Source organism: Mustelus asterias, chromosome 9, assembly GCF_964213995.1.
Source record: "Mustelus asterias chromosome 9, sMusAst1.hap1.1, whole genome shotgun sequence".
In the NCBI taxonomy this organism is placed as follows: domain Eukaryota; kingdom Metazoa; phylum Chordata; class Chondrichthyes; order Carcharhiniformes; family Triakidae; genus Mustelus; species Mustelus asterias.
This window is the reverse complement of record NC_135809.1, coordinates 37,671,702-37,691,479: the sequence shown is the minus strand read 5'-3', so window position 1 is coordinate 37,691,479 and position 19,778 is coordinate 37,671,702. Positions and strand designations below refer to the sequence as shown.

Below are 19,778 nucleotides of genomic sequence, written 5' to 3'. Positions count from 1 at the left end.
GTGGTTTTGAGCTATAAAGCTAACTCTGATTTGTGATCTATATTCAAATATCTGATCTCACCCAGAGAGATGTGGATGGCAAAGAAAAAGAGATCTCTCACTCACCTGACGAAGGAGCAGCGCTCTGAAAGATAGTGGCGTTTGCTACCAAATAAACCTGTTGGACTTTAACCTGGTGTTGTTGGACACCTTACAAAGAAAGAGAAAGCAGATCTAAAAATTCTTCAAACTCTGGCCCTAGGCTAAATGAAAATCAGTCTTTAGTTGAAAACTGAATCATTATTCAATGACTATTCCACTTTACCCTATTGTGTCATTGAACCATTCTGATTACGTATGGAGTGCAATGACTCTTATCCTGCTGTTAATGAAGGGCTGATTCAGCATCGACTCAATGGCATCTATAGAAAAGTATCTGAGCCTTTTAGAAACAATAGCATTGTTTTAGTTTATGCGTGAACAACTTTTAAAGTAACATTTAAAACAAATAAAAAGCTACAATGTTACTCAAGAGGTGCCAACATAAATTGATGCGAGACCGCTCTATAATACACTATGCCAGAAATAGAGCAGTGGAACAACTGATTCCATGAGCCTGAATCAGAAAGCTAGTCATCCAAGGCGTCTATTGCGTGCAACCATTTATACAGGAAGCCCAAAGATGTCATTCAGGGATGGAATATGTTAGTTAAAATGATTAGCTTCTGCAAACAACTTAGTTAAGTAAATCATAATTTACACCATCCAGAGGGCCAGGATTATCGTATTTCCCCAGACCAAAGGTGAATGAAGGTGGGTTGGGGAACATGAGAGAATGAAGGAGTAAGGGGAGCAGAGGCAATGGTAGGGGTTGACTTGTACAGTCCTCCTTGCTCAATACCAGATTTCTTGATCAGAGTGCCTGACTACAAGGGATCCTCTGGGAGGCCACTGGCAAGCTGGGTGGCCTTCTGAGGACATGAGAAAGCTATGCTGCCTGCATTTAATCCCTGAACCACCATCAAATTGTGTTGGTCTCTGGGATAATGGGTGTCAAATGGCTCATTAATGAGCCTAATTAACATGCTGCCTGTGATCGATATTCCTATTTCAGCCCCTTCCACCCACTGACTTAATTGGGGGAGGTTTTGCCACTGCCAAGAGACTGAAGTGGTACTTCTCCCATGATGTTCTAGCCACCATGTTCGCCACCATGATGGCCCACATTAAATCTAGCCCAGGGTTTTCAGAACTCAATGTTTAAAGACTCCCTTGATGTTGCAGTTTCTGGGTTCCTGTAGTGCATTTGTTATTTGATGATTTTCTTTTTGGGAGGTGCTATAATACACACCAAAACAAATGAGAAATGGATATAAGCCACAAGTTTTAATTTAGGGTTTTAATTCTCTACACCTAAGAAACGGGAGCACATGATTAATCCTTCCATTTGCCAAAGCTATTAGGCAGGCTGAATCCAAGATGTTCCAGAGAAATGAGCAGCTCTAATCTTCCTTAACCTTGTTGTCCCTCCAAATGCGGTAGTTAAGAGCAGAAGCCAAAGTCAACCAGGCGATGTAAGGAACCATTAGATAAGCAGCTGTTCTGTTGATGGGATACCAGATCACAGTCGTAGCTACTGCTGTGCCATAAATGCAGAGTATATCAGCAAAAGCCTGCAACAACAACAAAATGGTCAAGAAAGTGGCTGTAGCAATATAATGCATTGCTTTGAGACCAAACTATTCTTTGTAACTTAGTTCCAGATGTAAAATTACATGGGATGATATAACACAACAAGGACAAACAGTTCACAAGTGCCACACACTGTTCTGTTGAACTATCTTGTCTGCTGTCAAGTTCCACGAAACTATTCCACCATCTCCAATCTACCAAGTGGATATACCATCCATTCGGAGTAGCGACGGAAAACATGAGAGAGACAGAGGATTTTAATGAAGTGTCTTGACACAAAGCCTGCAATCCAATATTATCACTGGTCCACTTTCAAAGTTGAGAACATCAAGAACAATAGTTTTTTTTTAAAGGAGTAGATGAACTGGCCACCATTATTTAAGCACATTTGTTTTATTCTTAGACTGCCAATAACGCTTTCTAACAAGGTTTTATTATTTTTAAAAATCTGTGTGCATCCTTGTACCTCAGGAAACAAAGCAGTTTTTTTCAAATCTGAAGAAAATTTCATGAAAACAGTTTGTTAATATTACGATCGTTAGGTGTACAGGGACAGTATTTTGTGCAGCTTGAACCTTGGTACTTGCAGCATGTATGTTTTCCATCTCTCTCAGAATGTGTAGTTGAAAAGCTGAAGCCAGTAATGGTGGTACAGGCCTCTGTTCTGACAGGCACTTGTTCTAACAGTGGATTCACTATAACATTATACCCAGTTATCCATGTGCGTCTCCGTCTGACAATTAGCTGAGTTCAGGTAAACTACTTTGGTTTTTAACTCTTGTTCAATTTGGTGGGAGGGTTGATGGTGAGGGCTATGACAATTTGACAGTTCTAATTTGTGATTAAAACAATACAACAACATAGACTGCCCTTAATTTTAATTGCCTCATAGTCAATGTGCCTACAATTTTAAAAATGGTGGTGACTTGCAAGCTACCCTTGATAGGGGCAGAGGTGTGAGGATGAAAGACCAGCCACCAATTCAATGCAAGCTTCTGAGTAAGTAAAATATGGAGGAGCATCTCAGAATTTATCTGATAGTAGCTCAATCACACAGACTAGGAAGATTCTCTAATCTCTGCTGTTAATTGATGAGAGTAGTGGGTGCTCCAATCACCCTCAGTTAAACCCAAACTAGTTCATCTTAGGGACACAATGATGCTCCCAGCTATCAAATATCCTACCAACACTGACAAAGCTCTGCAATACATTCAGATCTGAGCAAGGTATCAGTGTTGGAAAAGTGTCTGTGGTGTTAAGAAAAAAAAGGTAGTTTTAAGGAATTTATATTTGTATTGTGAACATTAGAAATAAGGTATAGTTTTAAGTGTGTTTAATTTGTTTCCATGGAAGGAAGGGTAAAACCTGTAGTTAGATTCATGCTGGACAAAGGCGTTTGTATGTGTGTGTGTTGGCTAAGTTCCAACTATGTTTCTATTGTGCTTAGGAGAAGGTTACGATATGAAGAGTAAATAAGTGAGAAGAAGTAGGAGGGCATTGTTTAGCAAATGGAGGCCCTTTAAAGGTAGGAAGGATTTTTGCTCTTGGTTTAGCCGAATTTGCTGGCAATTTAAGAAGGACACCAGGGAGTGAACATCTCTCAACTCAAGAAGAAAGACTGACCAGGGTGAGAGCTGCAAAGAGGCAGGCTTCCCAAAGAACCAGTTATAGTTCAGATAACCAGGGAAATTGAGACAGACAGAATGTCTTAACATGACTGAAGTTAAGAGAATAGAGAACAGGTTATTGTTCAGAACAATTCAAGGACAAGTAAACAAAATATTTTGAGTTAGAGATTATTGCAATAATCAGATTTAAAGTAGGAAAACAGACTTCAGAGGTAAATCAAAGTTTGATACCATTTTAATATAGAGTCTGGGAATCAAGAGTTCAAGCAAATGTGAGCAGTTTGTATTGCAGTCAAGACAAAGAAATCCTATTAATCACTGTTAAAGGTGGAACAGAAGCTTTGTTTAAAAGAATCATGTGGAAAAACTGGACTAGATTTCAGAATGCAAATTGCTAATGGAAAGCATTATTGTGAAAGAAGATTTTAAAAGGTGTTTTTCAGAATGGTGTTTGGAAACTCTCATGAGACAATCATCTGGGGGATTCTGAGGAGAAATGCATAGATGTTCACCTGAGGTTCAGAGTGGAGAGTGTATTTGACTACAGCTATTTTGTGTGTTTAAAAGGGATTTTGTGTTATTGAGACCATTGTAACTTAAGATATTGAGTGTCTTTAAGACAGAGATAGGTTCCTGATTAATAAGGGGATCAGGGATTGTGGGGAAAAGGCAGGCGAATGGGAATGAGAAAAATATCAGCCATGATTGAATGGTGGAGCAGACTTGCTGGGCCGAGTGGCCTAATTCTGCTCCTATGTCTTATGGTCTTAATCTCAGTAATCTGTGTGTAATTGTTAAGCTAAGGGGGGAGTAAAGGAGCATTGTGTTATATTCCAATTTTTTCATGCTTAATAAATGTTTTTTTCCTTGTTGTTAAAACTAATTAGGTGCTGTGAGACTGTTCCTTCACGTTTTATGAAAATGTAAAAGCTGCGGTCTTTTGAGCCTTGTTCCATTCTGGAATCTTCCTGTCAGTTAACACATCAACTGAGATTGTAACACTGGGTTAACCCTGGCAGGAAGTCAATACCTTCCGAAAAGGAAGAAAGCTAACAAGGAAAACTGGTTAAATAGTTGCTAGTATTACAGTGCTCACTAAGCAATCACTTCTTCCTTACAGCATCTATATACATACCAATCCCATTTTGTGTGCCCCAAAGAAAATAGGAGTCCATGTCCAGTTGAGAATAAGTTGTGTTCCGTATAAACCAAGCGGGATCAATGCTTTATCAGTGAATCCACCCAATTCCTTCCACACCAGGTAAGAGCCATAGCTGAGAACAATAGAACACAATAAAATTGGTCCAAAATAAGAGTGGTGGTACATGACAATGATCAGGATCATGAATGATTTTGAACAATTAGGTTGTCATCTGCTCGGTTACAACATAATGCGCCACATTACAACCCAGTTAGAAACTGCAGAAATGAGGGCCATGATTCTCCCAAAAAAAAAGTCAAATTCGTGGGAAACCTGTTGTAAATCTCGCTGTTTTTTTTCAGTGTGACTTCAGATAAGAATCTCCCACATTCTGTACGCTGCACTGGTCACAATTGTGAATATCATTAAAAGCTCGGGGGGGCGGGACCTATTCAAGCCGGAGTCTGATAATTCCGGAACTCTGCACATGCGCAATGCCCCTGAACTGTCAGCTTGGAGTTTGCTGGCCAGCTCAATCGCTCGCCAGCCCAGGACCCTCGCAGTGCTGCTCCTCCACCCACCACCCCCCCCTCCCCCGCCTGGGAGGCAGATCTGCCTTCCCCTCCCCCCAGCCCACTCTGATTGTCGACTTCCCTCCAGATCACATTGATCGCAATGGCAGAGAGGCAGTGGGACCTCCCACCCCCACCGATCACCCCCAGGCCCCGCCCTATGGGCAGTGCCAAGGTGCGGCATGGGCACTTTGCACCTTGGGCAGTGCCCATGCCCACGGGGCATCACCCTCCCACCGCCCAACCCCCTGGGGGGCCCCGATTGCCCCCCTTCACTCCAGCAGGATTGTCCTGCTAGTTCCCCAAATGTGGGGAGCTAGTCTGAACCCCGCTGGAGTGAAATACTGCTGTCGGGTTGGGAGATCCTAGTGGGCCTGAAGAATTCAGTCCCGGGCCCACTAATCACATTAAAATAAGATCAAAAACAGGTTCAAAATAGTTACTTGGTGTTCCCGCCAGTTTCCAGAGCGGCTCAGATGCGCACTATATCCAGCGCTGGAAGATGTGCGCGCGGCGGGAACACATGCGCAAATTCCGTGAATCGGCCGACGTGCGATTCTCCCTGTCTGCAGTGCTAAAAAATTAGCACAACGGGCTGGGAGAATTGCCCCCGAGGAGTGGGGGGGGAAGAGGAGGATAATGTCCATTAGACAGGTCTGCCAAACAGCATGTTAGCTGTGCCTCGTGTTGATTGGATTGTCATGCAGTCCAATATTATTTTCCCCAAGGAAAAAGGGCCTATGATTGAATCATTCTACTGTCAGTCAGGACTCCCTGTATCCAATCTGGTGGAACAGCCTTCAAAAGGATGGATACATTCGCCTTGAGGTCGGAGTCAAAGGGGAAGGGGTTTCATTAGTGTGCATCATTTAACTGACAATTCAGTGGCAGCGTATTGCCTTATTGTTAAGACGCTCTTTGGTCTGCCCAAAACCTGTTGGTCTTCCAGTACAAAGAGTTGTTCTGACCGAATGTTGCAGACTGGCCCATTAAATAAGCCCCAGACTACGTGCTGAGGGACGCACTAAAGTTTGGGGTAGCTGCTGCAGAAGTGCAAATGGAAAAGGTCGCTGTCTAAAGCCTTTCAACCACAGTGAACCGAGGGGAGCAGAACACCCTTAGGCTGAATGACTCACTGAATGGATACAGTGAATATTATCTATATCTCAGTTGTACGGCAGCACCTCGGAGTGCAACTTGTTCTATGTAGACAACCTTTAAATACCTTTGCATCATTTGTAAGAACCATTTTGAAATATTTGTGACGTGTCTTTGACTGGATTGATGCACCTCAGAGTACAACATGATGTATGTAAAGGACTTGACTGTTACTGCAATGTGTGTGATGACCTTTTTGGAATGTTGTGTAATGTTCTTTCAGATAGTCTATGAATAAAATCTATTTTTTGCAAAAATCAAATTGAAAGAAACACTGTACAATTCTGTGAAGATTACTGGTAGGTCAGAAGACTGGTCAGATTTTAAGAACCAGCAAAGAATAACGAAAAAATTAAGAGGGAGAAATCAAGAGTATGAGAAAAAGGAGTTTTTACAAGCATAAGTGAAAAAGTAACTGAAATGAGCGATCCTTTAGACAGTGAGTCTGGAGAATTAATAATGGAAAACAAAGAGATGACAAAGTGTTAAACAGGTATCCTGGGCAGGAATGTTACGGACTCGCTTGTTGCAAAACTGTAAAATCCCACCCGAGGTCAACGGATCTTCCCATTGTCCGCCCCTCACCTGCTCTGATTCCAGTGATGGGCAGGGCGGTAAAATTCCAGTATTTATGTCTGTCTGCACTGTAGAAGACTTAGCAAACTTTCCGAAGATACTTGAAAATGAAGAGGAGAAAGGAAGGAAGGAACTTAAGACAATCATTATGACCAGAGTAAAGGTGCTGAGGAAACTATTAGACCAAAAGGCTCATGAGTCCCCAGGATCAGATGACCTGCATCCTAGAATCTTACAAGAAGTGGCTACAGAGAAAGCAGAGGTATCAGTAACAATATTTCAAAATTCCTTAGATTCTGGAAGGATCTCAGCAGATTGGAAAATGGCAAAAGTAATATCTTTATTCAAGAAAGGAGGGAGAAAGAAAGCAGGAGACAATAAACTAGTTAATCTAACAGATGTCATTGGGAAATTGCTAGAATCTATTATCAAAAGAGGTTATAGCAGAATACATAGAAAATCATATTTGAATCAGGCAGAGTCAACATTGTTTTATGAAAACCTTTAACTAATTTATTACAGTTTGTTAAGGAAGTAACAAACAAGGTGGGTTAAGGGACATACCTGAAGATATGCTGTGCTTGGATTTCCAAAAGGCCTTTAATAAGGTATCACATCAAAGGCTCTTATACAGAATAAGAGCACATGGTGTAGGGGAAAACACATTAGCACAGATAAAAGACTGCTAAAAGGAATCTGAAATTAGGGATAAATTGGTCTTTTTCAGGTTGGCAAAATGTACCTGGTGAAGTGACACAAGGATCAGTGGTGGAGCTGCAACTATTCATGATCTGTATCAATGACATGGATGAAGGGAAGTACGGCAGCTAAATTTGCCAATAATCATAGAATCATAGAAACCCTACAGTGCAGAAAGAGGCCATTTGGCCCATCGAGTCTGCACCGACCACAATCCCACCCAGGCCCTACCATATCCCTACATATTTTACCTGCTAATCCCTCTAATCTACGCATCTCAGGACACTAATGGCCAATCAACCTAACCCGCACATCTTTGGACTGTGGGAGGAAACCAGAGTACCCGGAGGAAATCCACGCAGACACGAGGAGAATGTGCAAACTCCAGACAGACAGTGACCCGAGCCGGGAATCGAACCCAGGTCCCTGGAGCTGTGAAGCAGCAGTGTTAACCACTGTGCTACTGTGCCGCCCAAGATAGGTAGGAAATTAAGTTGTCAAGAGGAGGTATGGAGTCTCTAAAGGGATATCGATAGGTTAAGTGAGTAAAATTTGGCAGATAGAGTATAAAGTGGGAAAATATAAACGTGACCACTTTAATAGGAAGAATAGAAAAGGAGCATAGTATTTAAATGGAGAGAGATTGGTGGCAGAGAGGGATCTGGGTGTCCTGGTGCATGAATCACAAGAGTCAGTATGCAGGTATGGAAGGCAAATGGAATTTTGGTGTTTATTGCAATAAAAGTATATGAATATAAAAGGAGGCAAGTTTTACTGTAGCTGTACAGGGCATTGGTGAGTAATGTGTACCGTTTTGGTCTCCTTAATTTGAAAAAGGATATCATTGCAGTTCATAGAAAGTTCACCTGACTCATTCCTGGGATAAAAGGTTGTACAGGTTAGGTGTAATTACCCACTGGAGTTAAGAAGAATGAAAGGTAATCTTACTGAAACATACAAGGTCCTGAGGGGACTTGGCAGGGTGTTTCCTCTTGTGGAGGAGATGAGAAATAGGGGACATGCTTTAAAAATAAGAGACACCCTCTCAAGATGGAAATTAGGACAATTTTTTTCTGAGGGTCATAAGTCTGTGGAAATTTCCTCTCCTGAAAACACTGAAGGCTGGGTCATGGGATTTAATCATGGCTGAGATAGACAGATTTTCGTTGGGCAAAGGGGTCAAAGGGTGTAGGGGTGGGGGGGAAGACAGAAAAGTGAAATTCAGACCATGATCAGATCAGCCATGACCTCTGAATAGCAGAGTAGACCCAAAGCGCTAAATAACCAACTCCTGTTCCTATTTCCTTTCAATGAATGCTCACCAATTGTACAACTTCTCAGATCAATATTACTAAGAAATGAAAAATGTTCCAAGGACTTCCCATCCATGTATACAATACTGAAACCAATACAATTACAGGACTTGTAGGGTTTAACTGACTGGTGCAAACCAATGCAAGATTCAGTGCTAACCTAAAAATTCAATACATCAAAACAATTTCATGTATATTGATAACTTTACAGCCAGACACTTTTGCTGATCCTCAGAGTACATGTTTAGTGTTAGAATTTGAAATTGAAGTATCCTTCAAGTATATAATTCTACCATTGCTAATGGATTAGTCATTTTACATAGCAGAATGGAAAAAATACATCTCTTCTTCGGTGCTTATTTGTTTCCACGTATTCCTCCGTTCCCAGGAACAAGATGACTTGGGCCTCAGAATTGGACATAATGTAGGCTGCAATTAAATGCTGTGAAGCAAGTGACCTAAGCAATTTTAGCATTTCCTCATCTCCATGGGCCATAAAATCTGCTTCTCTAAAATACTCTATCTGCCAACCTGTGTGAGCGTCAAGGAGCCAACACTCTTAAAAATGAATAATCTGGGAAATGGTACAGGATCATCATTGTCTGAAATAGAAAGCAGTTTCTGACTCTTTCAGAAAGGAAGAAAGAATTTGGATTTTTATAGGGCCTTTGACAACTTCAGGATATCCCAAAGCATTTCACAGATAGTGAAGTCCTTTGGAATTGCAATCAAGTTGTTCTGCAAGGAAATGTTAAAGATTCTAATCCTTTTCTTTTAAACCTTTCTATGGCCTCACCCCTCTATTTCTGTAACCTCTACCAGCCCCTACAACCCTTCCAGGATACCTGCACTCCTCCAATTCTGGCTTCTTGCTCAATTCTGATTTTAACCACTTTGCCCTAACCTCTGTAATTCCTTTCTTAAACCTCTTCACCTCTCTCCCTTCCATTAAAGATGCTCCTCAAGACCTACCTCTTTGATCAATCTTGAAGTTTCATCTGCCCTAATATCTCATGTGGCTCAGTGTCACATTTTGACTGATCATACCCCTGTGGAGCTCCTTGGGATGTTTTATTATTTTAAAGGTTCTACAGAAATGTGCTACAGACACTGCACACAACAAAGCCCCACAAGCAGCAATGTGACAATGACCAGATAATCTGGTGTTAGGTGTTCACCAAGGGTGAATATTGGCCAGCAAACCCAGAGTACTCCACTGTGCTTCTTTGAAATAGTGCCTTGAAATCTCTTGCGTCCTCCTGAGAGAGAAGACTCATACAAAAGATGGAAAGAGTTTAAAAGGCTATGGTGAATGGGCAGGTAAGTGGAGTCGAGGCCAAGATTAGATCAGCCGTGATTGCATCGAATGGCGGAGCAGGCTCGAGGGGCTGAATTGCCTACTCCTGCTCCTAGTTCTGGATGATCTGCTCAAGTCTCTGAAGAGGAGCTTGAACCCATAACTTTGTGACTGAGGCGCAAGGATATTACCATTTAGCTAAGGCAGCTAAGGGTTCTTTTCACAAATCAATTAGATTGGGAAGAAGAATCACGTGTTTGGACTGTTTCATAATATTTCCTAGTTTGCATGTGTGCGTATGATGTGCACAATGTGAGAGATTGTGGTCAGAGATCACCAACAAGAATGCAATCTTGTAAGTTTGACTCTGAACTGTACCGAAAGGTCAGTAGTTTAAAGTTAGTGTCCTGGAGTTCCCTCAGTGAGTGCAATCTGTAAATTAGACACCAGGTGGCCTCCTATTTTGCTAATGAAAGTTAAATTCAAGTACTCCCACAATCTCATTAGAATATGTCTGCACTTAAAGCAGGACCATAATTCAGCCTCTCGAGCCTGCTCTGCCATTCATTACAATCATGGCTGGTCTCATCTCGGCCTCAACTCCACTTTCCTGACCGTTTATCATAACTCTTCAATCCTTTACCAGTTAAAAATCTGCCCTCCTCTTCCTTAAATTTACTCAAAGCCCCGGCAGCCACAACACTCTGGGATAGTGAATTCCACAGATATATCAGCATTAACACACCATACATTTTCATACTACAATAAGAAACTGGGGTGGCACAGTGACAAGCACTGCTGCCTCGCAGCTGGGTTCTATTCCCGGCTTGGGTGACTGTGCGGAGTTGGCACGTTCTCTCCGTGCCTGCTTGGGTTTCCTCCTGTTTACTCTCAAAGATGTGCAGGTTAGGTTGATTGGCCATGCTAAATTGCCCCTTGGTGTCCCAGGATGCATAGGTTAGAGGGATTAGCGGGGTAAATATGTGGAGTGACAGGGATAGAGCCTGGGTGGGATTGTTGTCGATGCAGACTCGATGGGCTGAATGGCCTCCCTCTGCATTGTAGGGTTTCTATGAAATGCGAGTTTCAACTCAGTTAACTATCATTCATGAACATCAGATGCAGCAACAGGCAATAGGAGAAACTTCTCAATTTTTAAACAGAACTTATTTTATAAAAGAGTATTGGAAGCAACAGTAGATACAATACAGAATTGAATAGTTACCTACCCCATACCTGTGTATAACGTTGTCCACACAGGACCAAACATCCAGTTAGGTGGGCACCAAGACGGCTTTTTGAGAGTTGCATACCAGCCAGTGATTTCTTTCTGGGTTGTACGATGAGCAAAAATTCCTCCTGCATTTGGCAATAGAGTGAAACCAAACGCGTATACCCAAGTTGATGGCATATTGCTAGTTTAAACGGGACAAACGTATTCACAGGTGATATCCTTGACAGACGAGACATAAAGGCAAGATTAAACATCAGATGAATTAACATTAATGCTTAATCAAAATTATTTTGTTAATATTTTGCACCCATAGTCTTCTATTCTTAAGGGAAGAATCTGATTATTGGTATGTGCTTTGCCTATTGTCCCAATTTAGCAAATGGAATGACGTTTAAATGCAGAATTTAAATGCGAGGTTATTACATCCAATGATACCTTCCACAGGATTCAGAACATCACGAATATATTTTGTAACTATGTTCCATTTTAATAATCCAATATTATTTGCAACAATATAGCACATTTTCATTGAAAAAAGAACTAGCTGAAAGGTCAGTTTCTGAATATTTTCACCAATTATTATTACTTGGAAAAGCAATAATGTTGATTTTCTTCCACTTATGCTCATATATCACAACTGTTGAATTGATGTTGTTGCTAATACAAATATACGTCCATTATCTAGCTATGGTTCACATAGCAAAGAGCCCACAACAATAATCTAACCACATGTATTAAAACAGTTCAAAGGGTGCCTTCCAATAACTTTGTTGATAAATGTTCCTTCTGTGAGGAACTGAGCCACACGTACAAGGAAGACACCAATTTTGATCTCTGTTCCATCTTTAGTTAACCGATCTCAAAAGTGGAAACTGAAGTTCTCCAGTTGTCCTCTCTGCTTGGCTAAAGGAAATATGGGAAAATAAATCCAGTTGCCTAGTAGCCAAGGTTGAAGGCATATCAGTCTGCAGTAGGGCAAGGGAAGGGATGCACAAGAGGCCAGAGTTGGAGGAATGCAAGAGTTTTCAGTAGCTTGAAGAGCTGGTGAAGATTACAGAGTAAGAAGTTTAACAACATCAGGTTAAAGTCCAACAGGTTTATTTGGTAGCAAAAGCCACACAAGCTTTCGGATGTAAATTGAGTCTGTGTCTTTATATGCCTTGTTTGTGAACAGAATTCCCACTCACCTGAAGAAGGGGCTTGGAGCTCCAAAAGCTTGTGTGGCTTTTGCTACCAAATAAACCTGCTGGACTTTAACCTGGTGTTGTTAAACTTCTTACTGTGTTTACCCCAGTCCAACGCCGGCATCTCCACATGAAGATTAGAGTCAGGAGGGGTGAGGGTGCAAAGAGATTTAAATGCAAAGATGGGCTTTGGAGAACCAGAGGCCACTGTAAGTCAGCAAGGACTGGGTGATGGGTGAATAGGACTTGGTGTGGATGGACAGCAAAGTTTTGGATAGACTGTACACAATACTTTAGGTGAGGTCTCACCAAGGTTCTAAATAATTGCAGCAAGATATCTTTACTCTTGTAACCAAACCCTCTCGGGATGAAGGCCAACCTGCCATTTGTCTTTCTAATTACTTGCTGCACTGCATGCTAACTCTTAATGACTCGAGAACAAGGATACCCAGGTCCCTTTAGATACCCACACTTCCCAACCCCTCACCATTCAAGAAATGTTATGTGGTGAATTTTCCCATTCTGCCCGCCACGGGAATTGTAGTGGGAGACAGGCGGACCATGGAAAGATCCATTGACCTCAGGCAGGATTTTCCAGTTTCGGGGTGAGTGCAGCCAGAAAATCCCACCCTATGCCTTTCTGTTTTTTTCTACCCAAGTGAATAACTTCACACTTATTCACATTGCACGCAAGAAACAATATTTTTCACTGTATGCTAATACATGTGACAATAATAAATCAAATCAAAATGTTCTAGCCCATTCACTAAGCCTGTCCAAGTTCTCTTGAAGCCTCCTTCCATCTTCCTCAAAACTTACATTGGTGTCAAGACCAAATTTGAAAAGATTGCGATTGGTCCCCAATTCGAATCACTGATATAGATTGTGGACAGTTGTGGACCTAGCACTGATCCTTGCGGTATAATCTGAAGAACCTTCATATTGGAACTGACCTTTAGCAAGGTGCTGAAGTCTTCAGAAGAGAAGAATACTGTTTAGCAAAGGAAATAAGTACAGTCTTTACCTTGGCAAATACAGCTATAATAGTAAGTCACAACAGTATGACTGATACATATATTTACTCTTAATAGGACTCAAAACTATTAAGAGCCTTTGTCATTTCTAGAAGTCTTAGAGTCATAGAGGTTTACACTTGGAAACAGGCCCTTCAGTCCATCTTGTCCATGCCTCCCTTTTTAAAAAAACTATTAAGCTAGTCCCAATTGCCTGCGTTTGGCCCATATCCCTCTATACCCATTTTACCCATGTAACTGTCTAAATGCTTTTTAAAAAACAAAATTGTACCCGCCTCTACTACTACCTCTGGCAGCTTGTTTCAGACACTCACCACCCTCTGCGTGAAAAAATTGCCCCTCTGATCACTTTTGTATCTTTCCCCTCTCACCTTAAACTTATGCCCTCTAGTTTTAGTCTTCCCTACCTTTGGGAAAAGATGTTGACTATCTACCTTATCTATGCCCCTCACTATTTTATAGACCTCTATAAAGTCACCCCTAAGCCTCCTACGCTCCAGGGATAAAAGTCCCAGTCTATCCAGCCTCTCCTTATAACTCAAACCATCAAGTCACAGTAGCACCCTAGTAAGTCTTTTCTGCACTCTTTCTAGTTTAATAATGTCCTTGAAAGTTGACACAACTTTCAATGGGAAATGTTCACATTACTCTGACATTGCGAGGCCAGGGAATTGCTAACTAACCTCTCCGCTATAGGTCCCTGTAGAAGGGAATTTCAATCAGCTCATTGGATTCACAGGCAAAATATAGTTTTCTAGGAGACAGGATAGCGAAAAGGGGTTAAATAATTCTTTATATCAAGTTAGTATGAACAGTTTGCTCATATGCGAATGTAGTAACAGTATTAAAACAAATGAATATGATTTTAAAGTATATATATCAAAGTATTGAATGTATTTTAATATATTGTTCACTTTGGCCAGGAACAAGACACCACAATGTGTAATGGTTTAGGTCAGAAGGTTAGAACCATGGGGTGAATATCCCTTAGGTAGCAGAAAAAGGAATTAGAAATATTGCATATGTGGAACAAACGTTGTAACTTTATGAATAGTGGCATTCATTGTCTAGGGATAGAATGGATACGTACCTAGAGCCCAAGGTTTACGCATCTATTCATCTGGCAATGTGCTGGTGGGAAAGTTAATGTTGGCTTATGGAGAGCGTCTGTGGGTGCCTAGCAACCAGGAAGTTAAATTTGCCAAAATAGAGGGCGATATCCGTATTAAACGGACGAGTAAAAAGCATTATGCCGAGTGGCAAATTGTGAATGGCCAGAGGAATTGAGAAGGTGTGTATTGATGTATGATTGCTAAACTGAAAATCAATTCTAAGCTAATGAGAGGTGTAATTTACAGGTAAGAAAAAACTATAATCATTCTGTATTTTAGCTGAGTGCCTCAGATCTTTGGAGAGGTTTTTACAACTCTGAAGCTGAGCTGCTTAACCCTTTGATGGTCTCTGGAACGGCCGTACGTTTATGTTTTGTTTGTCCTGTATGATTTTTGTGTTTTTAAATACATTTTGTTACATCTTTTGAACAGAGACTTTGCCTCTTGTGAGTTTTTGAATAGAATCTAAGCTTTTAGACATAAATTGGCCACTTTTGAAAGGTCCCCACAACACTCAAATCACTGATATAGATTGTGGACAGTTATGGACCTAGCACTGACCCTTCCGGTATAATCTGAGAAACCTTCATATCAGAACCGACCTTTAGCAAGGTGCTGAAATCTTCAGAAGAGAAGAATACTGTTGAGAAGGGAAAGAAATAGTCTTTACCTTAGGAAATACAGCTATAATAGTAAGTCACAACAGTATGAGTGATATGTATATATTTACTCTTAATAGGACTCAAAACTATCAAGTGCCTTTGTCATTTCTAAAAGTTGATACATGTGAAATGTTCACGTTGCTCTGATATTGCGAGGCAGGGATTTGCTAACTTACCTCTCCAATATAGGTCCCTATTCAGTGGCTAAAGTGCTGCTCGTTGAATGCTGTGGCCCAGGCTACACACACTTATCAGTGTGATAGAGAAGGGTAAAGAATATATCTAGCCAAACCAATCAAACTGAATCAGTTAAATAGTATTTTGAATTGATTACTTAAGTTAGAGCAAACAGCAGAAGTTGCAATTAAACTATGTTACCCAAACAGGGAACGTGCAGCTCATGATGACCAATCACATCACTCTGTAAAAAGCGATGTAACATCATAAATTGCACAATTTTCAGTCAATACATAACTGAGTTAGTGCGAATTAAATGAACATTTTAAGCCATTGATACAATGACACACAGAGGAATTCCCAGTAACAGGTATAGTATTTTAAATGTGTTAATCTAAGTGAAAAAGTATCATGCACATCTTTAATCGAAACCTTTTAGAGAACAGGAGGCCACGATTTGCTGAAAGAGCTATTAACTCAATCACACTCCCCAGCTCTTCACCCATGGTCCTGCAATTTTTCTCACTTCAAGTATTTATCCAATTCTCTTTTGAAAGTCCCTCTTGAATCTGCTTTTGCCACCTTTTCAAGCAATATATTCCAGATCCGAACTCGCTCAGAAAACAATAACCCTCTGATGCTTTTGCCGATTACCTTAAACCTGTGTTCAACTCTTCTGCTATTGGAAGCAATTTCTGCCAAACCCTGCATATGTAATTAATTCCATTTTTTGAATGAGCGCATTATGTGATACATTATCAGCCACCTTTTGAAAGCTCATTTACGCAGCATCAACCACCCCACTCTGATCACCCTTCTCCATCAATCAGCTGAGTCAAACAAAAACAGAAAATTCTGGAAAATCTCAGCAGGTCTGACAGCATCTGTGGCGAGGGAATAGAGCCAATGTTTCCAATCTGGATGTCCAGGCTCTGACAAAGGGTCATCCAGACTCGAAACATTGACTCTATTCTCTCTCCACAGATGCTGTCAGACCTGCTGAGATTTTCCAGCAGTTTCTGTTTTTGTTTCATATTCCAGCTTCCGCAGTTTTTTGCCTTTATCATAAAGTCAAACATGATTTGCTTTTAACAAATTTGTGCTTGCTTTCATTTATTAACCCAGTTATTTTTGTTGCACATTAATGTCTCTAAATGTTGCCCACTGTCAGAGTTAGGCCAACAGGCCTGTAGCTGCCAGGTTTACCCCGCTCCCCTTTTCTGAACATGGGTGTAACATTTGCAAACCTTTCGTCCTCTGAGGATGTTTGGAAGATAGTGGCCAGAACCTCAGCAATTTCCACCTTTACTTCCCTCAGCAACCAGGTGACTTTTCTACAAACATTGTGGTTTCTTGAATTCAAAAACAAACGTCTGTAATTGTTTGTTATGCTTTCAATAAAGCTGCAGTATTTGCTTGAATAGCTAATTACACAGGCTTCAATCTTTGTGATTTCAGCAGGGGGACATGAAGCATGGTTTGGATTCATCCTTCCAGCGCACACACTGTCGTTGTGATCTTCCTTCTTACATCTGTCACTCAAATTAATCCTGCGTTATGCCACCAAACAGAATTGTTGCAGTTCAGTCACAGATCATTCAGAGAAACATTATGCAACTTTGTGACTTGCACAATTTTCTGAATTTTCAGTTAATTATGTAACTGAGTTACTGTGCAGTGGGTCTCCTGCCCCTCACTGAAAGCCTTCTTGTTATCCCTGATGGAAGGCAAATAAAATGATACCCAGCATGAGTGCAGTAAGCCATGGAGGTAGGTAATGTCTTGGTTCTATGTCCACTGGTGAGATCATTATACATGGTACAAGTCATTCAGCTCAACAGGTCTGTGCTGGTGTTTATTTTGTGTGTGTAAACATAGGGAGGATCTGATTCAGATTTCTTTTTAAATTACAAAGGTTAAATGATAAGAGTGAATAAACTATTTCTAACGACGGATCTGGTATAACTAGGGGAATCCATTAAAATGAGCAAGGAATAGTTACAATAAGACATGGAACATATGTTAAAAACCTGTCCCTTGTGTAATTTTTAAAATTTCTTTAAGGAATTAGGGAAGGTGACACACTTCCAGGACAGGTATTCCAGCTTCCAGAACAGGTGTTCCAGCTGTGAAATCCTGTACTAGAAATGTATTCAATAGCAGAATTAGAAATGTTACCAAAACCACTCAGCCTGAAATAATTCACACTGTTATAACACTGATTTCTGACTTATTCCACCAAACCACAGAAGTATTCCCAAACATGTAAGTTCTCTGTCCCACAGGTGGAAGTGGCTCCAGTTCAGACAGTGCAGGGGACTTTCCTTGTGTAAGTTATAGGAGTCCAAACAAATCTCTTATGAAACAGCCCATGTTGACCAATCACAGTTCACTCTGAGAAAAGTTATGCAATTTCAACAATTGGGCAAAGGTCCAAAATGCCCAACTGATCCAAAAGATCAATTAATTCCCCACATAGCGCGAATTAGGGAACATTTTGACCCTCTGTTACTCACTGGGGAAGTGGGGGGAACTCTGTGGTCCACTTACACAAACTGATTAAATTACTAAGAGTAGAATAAGACGTGATGTGTTGAAGCAGGTGAATAAAGGGCTAAAAGCAGGATTTGTGTCAGCGCTCTTACCGGAGATGTGAAACACTCCACCTTCCTGTCCTGCACCCTGCTGCTAAGATCTTCCTCCTGTCTCCGCAACTCCAGTTGTGGGCTCTTATCCCGCACCGAGTCCCTGCCTCACAGCAGCTGTCAATCACCCTGGTAAGCCCCGCCCCATCCAGCTGTCAATCAACCTATCCCCGCTCCGCCCCATCCAGCTGTCAATCACCATGGTCAGCTCCGCCCCATCCAGCTGTCAGTCACCATGGTCAGCTCCGCCCCCTCCAGCTGTCAGTCACCCTGGTAAGCTCCGCCCCGTCCAGCTGTCAATCACCATGACCCCATCCCGCCCCCTCCAGCTGTCAATCACCATGGTCAGCTCCGCCCCCTCCATCGATCAAGCACCCTTGCTCCGAATGGAGCGGTTTCCAGGATCCACTTCCTCCGGAAGTGAGGACGCAAAGTGTTACAATTAACATTGTCCCCAGTGCCAAAGGCAGCCTCACTGCTGGGAGGGAAGGGGAAAGCAATCTTATTCAGTGCTTTTTTGTTTGGTAAAAGTTGTCGATGTTAAAAGTTTGCTTATGTGTGTTTATTCAGTTCCTGTTTTTATGGAATCTGATTAAACGTTAAAATAATTGGTGATGAAAGGAAAAATTAGAATTGTTAACCAGTAATCTGGAAAATACAAAGACATGTCTATTTGGTTAGATACTGAGTGTATTCTGTCCATTACTCAATTGGTGAGAAAGGTGTAATGGAGCAAATTTTAAAAATAACAGATGAATAAAAACTGTACAACAGTTATTTTGGGAGACTTTAATGATCTAAAATAAAACTGGGTTAGTAATCGTGTAAAAGCTAGAGAGAGGAAGAAGAGTTTTTGAATTGTGTTCAGAAGAAATTTCTAGATCAGCGAGGAAGGAGGGACATTACTGGATCTGGCTCTGGGTCAAATGGATCAAGTATCAGGGAATATTGAGAGAACTTTGATCATGGTATAAGGTTTAGCGTAGTTGTGGACAAGGAACAATGCCGAGTAAAAATACTTAATTAGGAAAGATCAACTTCAGTGAGGTGAGAATGGATTTGTTCCAGGTAAATTGGAGCCAAAGTATGGCAGTGACAAAAGAAATAAGAGAAGCGGCGAGAGAGTATGAGAAGAGACTGAAAGCTGACACAAAATATGGAAAGGTTGGGGTGGGTTCTGGGGATAGAGTGGGGTGAGGGGGTGGGGGAGTACAGGAATGGAGTATGGAAAGCTGGGGGGTGTGGGGATGGAGTATGGAATGGTGGTAGTAGTACACTGATAAGGTTACTGGACCAGTAATCCAGAGGCCTGGATTAATGCTCTGGAGACAGGAATTCAAATCCCACCATGACAGCTGGGGGAATTTAAAATTCCATCAAATAGTAAGTTATTCAAAACGACCATGAAACTAGTTGTTTTTTTGTAAACATCCATCTGGCTCACTAATGCCTTTCAGGGGAGGAAATATGCCATCCTCACCTGGTGTGGCCTACACTCGATGTCAGGGCTACAGGGGTGTCTCTGAGCTGCTCTCTGAAATTGTGTGGCAAGCACTCAGTTATATCAAACCACTACAGGAAATGCGGGTGTCCCTGCTGGACTGCTGAAGGTCCACTACACCTTCCTAAGGGCAATTAAAATGGGAAATAAATACTGACCCAGCCAGCAACTCGC

The 19,778-nt window shown here is 41.4% G+C and overlaps 1 protein-coding gene across 17 annotated transcripts; it reads right to left on the bottom strand.

The window, feature by feature from the left end:
- Positions 1–429: 429 nt before the first annotated feature.
- Positions 430–18,264, bottom strand: LOC144498612 (translocator protein-like). Of its 17 annotated transcripts, none has more exons than XM_078219976.1 (7): positions 18,104–18,235; positions 15,458–15,563; positions 15,222–15,259; positions 13,427–13,464; positions 11,285–11,508; positions 4,435–4,573; positions 1,345–1,652 (listed from the first exon to the last, which is right to left on the bottom strand). In XM_078219976.1, the coding sequence occupies exons 5-7, from the start codon at positions 11,464–11,466 to the stop codon at positions 1,482–1,484; spliced, it is 492 nt and encodes a 163-aa protein (XP_078076102.1). In that variant the 5' UTR covers positions 11,467–11,508; positions 13,427–13,464; positions 15,222–15,259; positions 15,458–15,563; positions 18,104–18,235; the 3' UTR covers positions 1,345–1,481. The 17 variants fall into 17 exon arrangements, with proteins under 17 accessions (XP_078076101.1, XP_078076099.1, XP_078076102.1 ...); XM_078219986.1 differs by having other exon boundaries at positions 11,285–11,475; XM_078219980.1 differs by lacking the exon at positions 15,458–15,563 and having other exon boundaries at positions 13,293–13,464; positions 18,104–18,242.
- Between the last annotated feature and the right edge of the window lie 1,514 nt (positions 18,265–19,778).